The sequence below is a fragment of the Anoplopoma fimbria genome, chromosome 2 (genome assembly GCF_027596085.1).
Source record: "Anoplopoma fimbria isolate UVic2021 breed Golden Eagle Sablefish chromosome 2, Afim_UVic_2022, whole genome shotgun sequence".
NCBI lineage: Eukaryota > Metazoa > Chordata > Actinopteri > Perciformes > Anoplopomatidae > Anoplopoma > Anoplopoma fimbria.
The window spans coordinates 13,604,350-13,615,549 of NC_072450.1; the positions used below are offsets into that span (position 1 = coordinate 13,604,350).

General features: G+C 40.8%; 1 protein-coding gene across 1 annotated transcript; it reads right to left on the reverse strand.

Annotated features, from left to right (window-relative positions):
* Positions 1 to 321: 321 nt before the first annotated feature.
* LOC129105526 (uncharacterized) lies at positions 322 to 5,940 on the reverse strand. The gene is made up of 10 exons (XM_054616604.1): positions 5,813 to 5,940; positions 5,647 to 5,711; positions 5,462 to 5,561; positions 5,089 to 5,240; positions 4,803 to 4,945; positions 4,479 to 4,641; positions 3,688 to 3,781; positions 3,464 to 3,542; positions 2,870 to 2,943; positions 322 to 2,783 (listed from the first exon to the last, which is right to left on the reverse strand). Exons 1-10 carry the CDS (start codon positions 5,824 to 5,826, stop codon positions 1,892 to 1,894), a joined length of 1,776 nt encoding a protein of 591 aa, XP_054472579.1. The 5' UTR covers positions 5,827 to 5,940; the 3' UTR covers positions 322 to 1,891.
* Positions 5,941 to 11,200: the final 5,260 nt, after the last annotated feature.

Below are 11,200 nucleotides of genomic sequence, written 5' to 3' on the forward strand. Positions count from 1 at the left end.
AAACTATGTGCCCTGTGAAACTGAACCCAGTTTCAACAGAAAATACATCAAATTAAGGAAGGACATTTTTGCTAGTTTCCATGCCATGTTTCACAAGTTCCTACCACTGAAGCTATACGGTGTATTTGAATATGACTTGACATTTTTTGTGTTTTGTAAGATGGGACACGATAACAAAAAGTTAAACTCCTACTCCTACTTGGAGTCAATTTATCCAAAAGAAGCAATGTCCATTTGAAGCAATCACAACTCAAGATAGTGTAGACAACTTTTACTTGAATGATTATCTGACAAAGAAATGTGCCTAAATAGTAACCTGTGTTTCACTAAAAAGATCTAGTGCTGATTAAAGAAAAAAAATACCACCATTTATTTGCATATATTGAATTTGTTCAGAAAATAGGAGTATGTCTTTGTGTTTCAGCTCTTTGTTGTGACGAATGTAGCCTGAAGTGACATGAGTTTCTTTGGAAGGGGCTCAGCAGTTCCAGAGAAGAGCTATCCTGAATATGAACCACTTATTATGACAGCTGTCTTGTTTCAGACGTTTACTCAGTTTGAATGTGTTTTGTATATTGAGGCTCAGTGTTTATGGCCAAATTGGGTACCTATTCCGCTTTTATTATGATGACTCCCCTAGTCAGATTATGCTCAGAGAGAGATTGAAATAATCTTCAAGAAATTACCCTTATATCAACTCAAATTTCAAAGCAAAGACTGGATAGTCAGACATGCTTTACAGTGACACAGTCCTTAATGCTTTATACAACATTTAGGGAATACGTTTGACCTAAAACATCACATCGTTGAATATGACCTGTGAGTTACGGATATGAGGGCTGATTGTAGCTGTTTTGTTCAAGCACTGGAGCAAACACACACTTAAAACTCAACACAAGTGCATTCTGTTTATGACAGTAATTTTACATGAATGTTTCTATGTACAAACTTTATGGATTTTTTCACATCAAAGGCAGTCATACAGGGTTGCAATGTATTCACAAACTAAACACAAATTGACACACTTAAACAGTCATTTCCTAGTTGGGAAACCAATGTCAACTTAAAGTCCATTTGTTTACTATTCCGGAGCTCTTGGTTTGATTTAAAGTGGCCCTATTATGCTTTCCCACTTTTTTCCTCTTCTTTAGAGTGTTATATATATTTTTGTACATGTAAAAGGTTTGTATAGTGTAAAACCTGAATCCTCGCCTAAAAGGAGTTACCCTCCCCCTCAGAGTCACTGCTCCTGAGCTGCCTGAAACGGGTCGATTGAATTATCTCCTTCACTTCTGTAACTTTATGAGGTCATAATGTAACAGAAGTCACGTAATATTCTCCGGCTAGTATGGCCCGCCCTCAAACAACAATACAGAAAGATAGAGCTTAAGTTCATATCTACCATCGAGGCAGCCCAAGTCCAAATCCCATTGTGATCTATTGTTCATTTGTCAATCTCTGGAGGAAGAGTTTTTTGAAATGTGAAACGTTGACCAATCACAACAGAGCGGGCTAGCTGACCAATCAGGGCAGACTTTGCTTTATGCTACAACGGAGCATTTCAGAGAGAGGGTGAGAAGAGGTGCTGCAGGACAGCCAGGATGAAAAAAAAAGGCGGATTATGAGCATTAGCGCATGTAAACATGTTGTAACTGTAACTGGAGATAAAAATATGCACCCGGAAAAAAGCATAATAGGGCCTGTTTAAAGATTAGGTACACCAATCACAGTTACATCCGTCATTCGCTCACTCTCATCTTCTAAATTTATCAGATATGTTTCTCAGTAATTAAAAAAAGGCACAAATTATGCAAAGAAAAAGGAATGCACACACATTCAGCCCTACACACTCTGATGGCTTCTGTCTGGGATTAATGGCATAGACTGGTCATTAGGGATCAAACAGAGAAAAGGTCTTTGGAGGCATCTTGGTCAATAATTCCTCTGGATATCTGTTCAAATGTTCCTCTTTCCCATCGCTTCTCTCCTTGGAAAACAAAATTTCAGGCTTCTCCACCAGATTCTGAAATGACTGGTAGTCGTCTTCCACTGAAGGAAAGCTGTGTGAGCCTGCAGGCACACAGCCGTGGCTGGGGTTTTCATCACAAATAGCTGCCCCTTCAGTTTTTCCATGTTGCTTTGTCGCAGCACAAACGTCTTCCTCAGAGCTCTCACACCTGGCCTCTACTCTGGACACAGGATCAAATGACCCAGTTGTGTTGGTGCCACTAGAGATGGAGGACAAACTGGAGTCTTCTGTAAGGTAAAATCCTCCAGAATCTCCATTGCACTGCTGATATGACATGTCTGTTGGCATAAGAGACAGGACCCCTGGTGGTGAAGTAACAAGCGGAAAAGCTGGTGCCTGTGGGTCAACACAGGTCACAATGTCGCCTGCACTAGGACGGTATGCAGGGTCACAAATCATTTTTGCCGGGGTCTGGACCTCAGAGCTGTCCAGCGGAATCTGATTCGGGCAGGTGGGAATGAAGATGGAATAGGTTTTGTTGTCAAAGTGGGATGACCCACAACTCATGTCAACAGCTTGGAGGTCACAAGGGTTATAGGGAGAGGAGAGCAAACCACTGTCTGTGTTTAATTCTTTGGTGGTCAAAGTTGATAACGGGACGATATTCGCAAAGGCTTTATTAAGGGCATCCTGAACACAGGCTTTGATGTCAACAGGTTCTGTATTAACACACGGGGCACAAGAAGAGCCGATACTGAATCCACTGCTTTGCTGTGGGCTCCCACTGCTAGTGTCTTTCAGCGATCCCTTCAACCTGAATAGAGAGAAACGGATTTCTTAAACTGCCAACAAAACTGCATAGAAATCCTTAAAAAAATGTACCAGGGCAGCCACACTAACCATGGTTCTCTGTCATCTGGATCAAGGGGCTCAACACAGGCAATGGAGTAGTCGGTTGTTACAGGCTTCAAGAACTGCAACAAGGAGGATAAAAACAATTAAAACTACACATTTGAAACATTTTGGTTAAATGGGTCAGTTTGGAAAAGTTATTTTCCAATAGATTCTACATTCATTATTTAACAGTACAGAGAAAAACATTTTCAAATTGAAACATTTGACACATTTTTGAAAGTATGTGCAGAGATTTAAAGTTAATCATTAAGATGTCAGTCTTAATGCCATGGCTGCTGGTGGTAACAGCAAGGGAAGTTTATTGCTACTAGAAATGTCTGTTCAGCAGCTACTTTGTCAGAAATACAACACACAGACAACTGGTATATATATGTTTAGAGTGCAGCCATACAAAATATATACTGTATTGAAATGTTGTTTCAATAAAAAGAAAAACTAAACAGCATGATTTTGTGAAATTCTCAAGGATTAAAAATATAATGCTCACATGTAATTAAGTTAATCTTTTGAATTGTTTATTAAAAAAAACAGATTCAACAATTGAAGCTGCAAGTTAAGTTACATCAATAGGTGACTTACCCTTTGCTCGCTTGGATAAATAACACCAAGTTTGGGATTTGGACATTTGGCTACTGTGTCCCACCACTTTGTTTTGAGCCTAAAATCAATTGGACAATTAAATCAACAAAAGTCACTTACATGACACATAAACACAACATAGGTTTTACAGTGTTTGAGGGAAAAACATTTCATAATTCGCTAACAGAGAAATGCAAAGACAATCTTCTATCTGAATGACTTACTTTACATAACAGACATATGTAGCACCGGTGATGATGACTGCAGCAAAACTGAGGCTGATGATGATAGCCAAAGTCAGGATTCCAGTGGACATAGCTGTGAAGTAACATGTATGAGGTAAGTTTAGAAATCACAAATAACATGCAGTAGAGATATATAAACTAGAGACAAGTGCATGGCATATAACTGTAGATTTGCACCAGGCTTGTGTCACTTGGAACAGTATCTACAATGACAACTTGTGGAACAATTTAACACCTGTGAATACTGTATAATGCATCAGCAGCTGTTGGCGTTGTCACTACTTTAAAGTGCCATGTGGTTAAAAATGTATTTTGATTTGAGTGACCACATTTCATAACAGAAGTTAGTTTGACCTAACATGCACCATTAATATTTACACTCCAGCTTAAAGATAAATAAGAGGCACATATGGATCAGTTTTCTGCCAAGTAAGTTCCTGCAAGATCACAACACACACACACACACACATCATTTTGGTTGTATACATTTGCTAAACAGGCCTCCAGGTTTGTGACCTGTGTGGTGTACGTGGGTCTATCAACCTATTTAAGACATGCTCTCCTATTCATTTGTAAAATAACCCATTGAAGGTCTATGTACCAAAGGTTGTCACTAAATATCTCTGAATTCAAGTGAAGAAGACAGTGTGCAAGAGTTTTTTTGTTCTGTATGCCATATACACTAACACAGCCAAAATTTGAATGAAATGAAAAAGCCAAAAATGTCCCTAGTAAGGCATAAAGCAAAAACATATGAAGATGACACTTACGGGTTGTGAATTCCCACTCTTCGCTGCTGTCACTGTACGTGTCACTAATGTTTGTGTAGCTTTTTACGCTGACAGCATATGTTGTGCTTGGCTGCAAGTTTCGACCAAGTATTTCATAGGAATACAGTCCATCAAGTGTAGTTGGTGTGAAAATCGGAGATACCTGGTATGGAGAAACAAGAATTATATAAAAAAAGAGTTATTCAGCAATTGTAGTCTCTTTAACTAAGCAGCAACCTGACATAATCAAATGACCAAACTGAGTCTGTATCTCCAGGGCAAATTATCAAAGTGTTATACCACTTCACATGAAATTGCTCCTACCTCTTTTGAGTCTCCTTTTTTATGGTAAGTCACTTCAGCGCGCAAGTATTCACTGATAAAGCCTTCCATATTTGTTTTCCACTTGACTTGAAAATTTCCATTTGTTTCATTCACCGAGACGATTTTGGGGGTTTTAGGCTTAACTGTAGAAGAAGAAAGATAAGAAACGTAATGGGAATGGTTCATAACCTCGATCCGGTTTTTCATCCATTAACTGACGATCTGGATAAGTGTATATCTGGCAGCTGAAGCCTAGATTTAGAGACATTCATTTGAGTCAACTCACAGCTGTCGTTGACGCTGATTGTTTTGGACACTATGCTGTTGTCTCCTTTCCAAACTGTGGCATTATGAGTCTCCCTCCAGATAAGTTTAATTTGCTCAGCAGAGCAACAACACTGTCCGACGTCACACTGTTTGAAAGTACATTCATCCTTACTGTGGAATACAAGATGGCATAAATCATGTTAAAAAATAGCCTGCATGATATATTTATATTTCAGGTGATATGTTATATTAGATTTGACAAAAGACGCGTGAATCGACTTAGAAATCATCCAAAACCAAGCTAATAAATGTTCAATTTTAACAGAGTAAATTCACTGGCTTTGCAGTGAAAGACATAAGGAAATAAAAACAACAAAAAAAACAACACTCACTCCTCGTTGCTCCGGAGAGTCAATTTGTATCCAGTGCAGTTTTGCGCTTCAAAGTGGCAGGTCATTGACTCGTAGTCGTTGGTACAGTCAAGATTTTGGCCTAAAAGAGACACGAATAGATTAATTATGATAATGTGTTATTGCGTAGACTATATAAAACAGGTCTACATTTCCACCATACGTACCAGAGAGAGCTGTTGCAATATTCCCCAAAATGAGCAGGACAAAAGATATCCGATCACAGACGAGTCTGAAAGCAAATACAATGGCAGATATTTGTATTTTCTTCACTTTAAAGCGAAAGATTGGATGATTTAAGTAACACAGACACTTTCCAAGACTCCACATTACCTCTTTGAATCCATGATGAAACGACTTATCCACTTCTCCTTCGAAAACAAACAAACCAACTCAGCTACGACGCATTTTGTGAAACATTGAACGTAGTTTATGAGCGTCACTTCATACCAGGCTCACGGTCTTCCAGATATGGAAAGCTGTTACTGGAAATGCTGAAGGGCCTCCCACGCCCATTTCCTCAAAGAGAAAAAGGGAAGCAAAACACTACCCTCCGCCGAAAGCAGCTTTTGGTGTAAGCTATACTTGCTATACTAGCATAAATAATAATAATAATAATAATAATAATAATAATAATAATAATAATAAATAATAATAAAATAATAATAATAATAATAATAATAATAATAATAATAATAATAATGTTAAACAAGAATAAGTGAATGAGTGGATAAACCATAGCGATAAAGTTATAATAGCTGTGGCCATATGGATTAAAAGTGGTGAAAGAATATCTATCTATCTATCTATCTATCGGGTAAAATAAGTATGGAATCGTCACCATTTTTCTCAGTAAATATATTTCTAAAGGTGCTATTGACATTAGATTTTCACCAGATGTCGGTAACAACCCAAGTAATCCATACATACAAAGAAAACCAAACAAATAAGTTCAGAAATTAAGTTATGTGTAATAAAATGGAATGACAGGGGAAAAGTATTGTACACATGAAGAAAGGGAGGTGCAAAAAGGCATGGAAAGCCAAGACACCAGCTGAAATCTATCAGTAATTAGAAAGCAATCCTGCCCCTTGTCAGTGCAAATTAATATCAGCTGGTTCAGTCCCAACTGATGGCCTATAAAAAGGTGTCTCATTACCAAGGTGTCACACAAGAAACATCTTATGATGGGTAAAAGCAAAGAGCTCTCTCAAGACCTTCACAACCTTATTGTTGCAAAACATACTGATGGCATTGGTTACAGAAGGATTTCTAAACTTCTGAATGTTCCGGTGAGCACTATTGGGGCCATAATCCGGAAGTGGAAAGAATATCATTTCACCATAAACCGGCCACGACCAGGTGCTCCTCGCAAGATTTCTGACAGAGGAGTGAAAAGAATTAGCAAAACACTACCCTCCGCCGAAAGCAGCTTTTAGTGCAAGATATTCTTACTATACTAGCATAAATAATAACTATAATAATAATGTTAAACAAGAATAAGTGAATGAGTGGATAATGGATTAAAAGAGGTGAAATAAATATCTATCTATCTATCTATCTATCTATCTATCTATCTATCTATCTATCTATCTATCTATCTGACAGTGACTAATAAAATAGGACTAGCAAAAGTCTACAGTTCAACATAAGATAAGAGAAGATAAAATAAGATAATCCTTTATTAGTCCCGCAGCGGGGAAATTTGCAGGATTACAGCAGCATAGGGTACATAAAAATAAAATGAAATAAAAAACAAGTATTATAAATAAGCAATAAAAAACAGTAAAAATCCACAATAATTGAAATATTATATGTACAGACAGAAAAACTATTCAAGCTTTAATTGCACAGTGTATTTTATTGCACATGTGTCATGTGGTCTGCTGGGAGCAGAGTTGGTTGTGCAACCTGACAGCAGCAGGAAGGAAGGACCTGCGGTACCTCTCCTTCACACACCGGGGGTGAAGCAGCCGGTGGCTGAAGGAGCTGCACAGAGCTGCCAGGGTGTCCTGCATGGGGTGGGAGGTGTTGTTCATCAGGGATGATAGCTTGGCCATCATCCTCCTGTCTCCCACCACTTCCACCGTATCCAGTGGACACCCCAGCAAACTGCTGGCCTTCCTGACAAGTTTATTCAGTCTCTTCTTGTCAGCTGTCAAAATACTTGCACAGTGATGGACAGTAATCCGGCACACCGGTATACAGGAGGGTGAGCCGTCCAGATAAACATCCGTGAAAACATCATGACGTGACGTCACTGCACCGCGACTGTGACAAACGCAAAACATTAAATAAAGATAATGATCTTTCGTTTATATGTATGAACAAATGTCTCAAGAAAGTTATTGAATTAAAAAAATAAAATAAAAACTACCCGGCATGCAATGCGCGGTGATCGCCGGAACCTATTTCCCGGTCACCGGGATTCTACCGGGACGGCTCCTCTAGCTCCCGGACGGCTCAACCTCCTCTAGCTATGCTATCCTTCCGTTTTCAGCCCGCGGTCGCGGTCATTTTCACGCGGATTCAGCAGCATGGAGAGACAGGCTGATGGCACCACTGTTTAGCCACTTCATGCTCTCTTTTACGGACGTTTTCAGCCGGCGGTCGCGGTCATTTTTTAGGCGGATGGAGCAGCATGGTTGTTTCGGTTCATTTTACGCCGTTTTAGTGTGCTAAAAGACCCGCTGTCACTCCCAGAGTTTACCCTGACTTGGAGCACTCTGCTGCGGGTGTTTTGACGCTGTGATGCCGGTCATTTTACGCCGTTTCACTGCCTTAAAAGACAGATTAAGCCGGATTTCAGCACTAAAATCCTCCGGAAAGCGCCTGCTATTTTTTCCTCCCTGGGCTGCTGGAGGTCATTTTACGCCGTTTTAGTGTGCTAAAAGACCGGCTGGAGGTTGAGCCGGCCGGTCCACCGGTACCGGTACCGTGAAAAACACCGGTAATCCGGCACACCGGTATACAGGAGGATGAGCCGTCCAGATAAACATCCGTGAAAACATCATGACGTGACGTCACTGCACCGCGACTGTGACAAACGCGAAACATTAAATAAAGATAATAAAACATTAAACAAAGAACATTAAATAAAGATATTAAAACATTAAACAAAAGAATAAAACATAATGAAGATAATGAAACATTAAATTTCATTTAATAAAGATAAGAAACATTAAATAAATAGAATAAAACATTAAATAAAGATAATAGATGATGTTTCAGCCTTCGTGGCATCAACTTAAGATCTTAAAAATAAGAACTTGAAAATGTAAATATATACATATATATATATATATATATAAATATATTGTGTTTTATATGTATGAACAAATGTCTTAATAAAGTTATTGAATTAAAAAATAAAATTAAAAAAAAAAAATTAAAAAAAAAAAAAAAAAATTAAATCTACCCGGCATGCAATACGTGATCGCCAGAACCTATTTCCCGGTCACCGGGATTCTACCGGGACGCCTCCTCTAGCTCCCAGACGGCTCAACCTCCTCTAGCTATGCTAGCTAGAGGAGGTTGGAGCCGCCGGTCCACCGGTACCGGTACCGTGAAAAACACCGGTAATCCGGCACACCGGTATACAGGAGGATGAGCCGTCCAGATAAACATCCGTGAAAACATCATGACGTGACGTCACTGCACCGCGACTGTGACAAACGCAAAACATTAAATAAAGATAATGATCTTTCGTTTATATGTATGAACAAATGTCTCAAGAAAGTTATTGAATTTAAAAAAATAAAATAAAAACTACCCGGCATGCAATGCGCGGTGATCGCCGGAACCTATTTCCCGGTCACCGGGATTCTACCGGGACGGCTCCTCTAGCTCCCGGACGGCTCAACCTCCTCTAGCTATGCTATCCTTCCGTTTTCAGCCCGCGGTCGCGGTCATTTTCACGCGGATTCAGCAGCATGGAGAGACAGGCTGATGGCACCACTGTTTAGCCACTTCATGCTCTCTTTTACGGACGTTTTCAGCCGGCGGTCGCGGTCATTTTTTAGGCGGATGGAGCAGCATGGTTGTTTCGGTTCATTTTACGCCGTTTTAGTGTGCTAAAAGACCCGCTGTCACTCCCAGAGTTTACCCTGACTTGGAGCACTCTGCTGCGGGTGTTTTGACGCTGTGATGCCGGTCATTTTACGCCGTTTCACTGCCTTAAAAGACAGATTCAGCCGGATTTCAGCACTAAAATCCTCCGGAAAGCGCCTGCTATTTTTTTTCCTCCCTGGGCTGCTGGAGGTCATTTTACGCCGTTTTAGTGTGCTAAAAGACCGGCTGGAGGTTGAGCCGGCCGGTCCACCGGTACCGGTACCGTGAAAAACACCGGTAATCCGGCACACCGGTATACAGGAGGATGAGCCGTCCAGATAAACATCCGTGAAAACATCATGACGTGACGTCACTGCACCGTGACTGTGACAAACTCGAAACATTAAATAAAGATAATAAAACATTAAATAAAGATAATGATCTTTCGTTTATATGTATGAACAAATGTCTCAAGAAAGTTATTGAATTTAAAAAAATAAAATAAAAACTACCCGGCATGCAATGCGCGGTGATCGCCGGAACCTATTTCCCGGTCACCGGGATTCTACCGGGACGGCTCCTCTAGCTCCCGGACGGCTCAACCTCCTCTAGCTATGCTATCCTTCCGTTTTCAGCCCGCGGTCGCGGTCATTTTCACGCGGATTCAGCAGCATGGAGAGACAGGCTGATGGCACCACTGTTTAGCCACTTCATGCTCTCTTTTACGGACGTTGTCAGCCGGCGGTCGCGGTCATTTTTTAGGCGGATGGAGCAGCATGGTTGTTTCGGTTCATTTTACGCCGTTTTAGTGTGCTAAAAAGACCCGCTGTCACTCCCAGAGTTTACCCTGACTTGGAGCACTCTGCTGCGGGTGTTTTGACGCTGTGATGCCGGTCATTTTACGCCGTTTCACTGCCTTAAAAGACAGATTCAGCCGGATTTCAGCACTAAAATCCTCCGGAAAGCGCCTGCTATTTTTTTTCCTCCCTGGGCTGCTGGAGGTCATTTTACGCCGTTTTAGTGTGCTAAAAGACCGGCTGGAGGTTGAGCGGCCGGTCCACCGGTACCGGTACCGTGAAAAACACCGGTAATCCGGCACACCGGTATACAGGAGGATGAGCCGTCCAGATAAACATCCGTGAAAACATCATGACGTGACGTCACTGCACCGCGACTGTGACAAACTCGAAACATTAAATAAAGCTAATAAAACATTAAATAAAGATAATGATCTTTCGTTCATATGTATGAACAAATGTCTCAAGAAAGTTATTGAATTTAAAAAAATAAAATAAAATAAAAACTACCCGGCATGCAATGCGCGGTGATCGCGGAACCTATTTCCCGGTCACCGGGATTCTACCGGACGGCTCCTCTAGCTCCCGGACGGCTCAACCTCCTCTAGCTATGCTATCCTTCCGTTTTCAGCCCGCGGTCGCGGGTCATTTTCACGCGGATTCAGCAGCATGGAGAGACAGGCTGATGGCACCACTGTTTAGCCACTTCATGCTCTCTTTTACGGACGTTTTCAGCCGGCGGTCGCGGTCATTTTTTAGGCGGATGGAGCAGCATGGTTGTTTCGGGTTCATTTTACGCGTTTTAGTGTGCTAAAAGACCCGCTGTCACTCCCAGAGTTTACCCTGACTTGGAGCACTCTGCTGCGGGTGTTTT

Coding starts and splice junctions, on each gene's coding strand:
- LOC129105526 (XM_054616604.1), bottom strand. Junction 4,946..5,088: donor AATCAGCGTCAACGACAGCT/GTGAGTTGACTC, acceptor CTTCTTCTACAG/TTAAGCCTAAAACCCCCAAA. Junction 2,944..3,463: donor TTTATCCAAGCGAGCAAAGG/GTAAGTCACCTA, acceptor TCCTTGTTGCAG/TTCTTGAAGCCTGTAACAAC.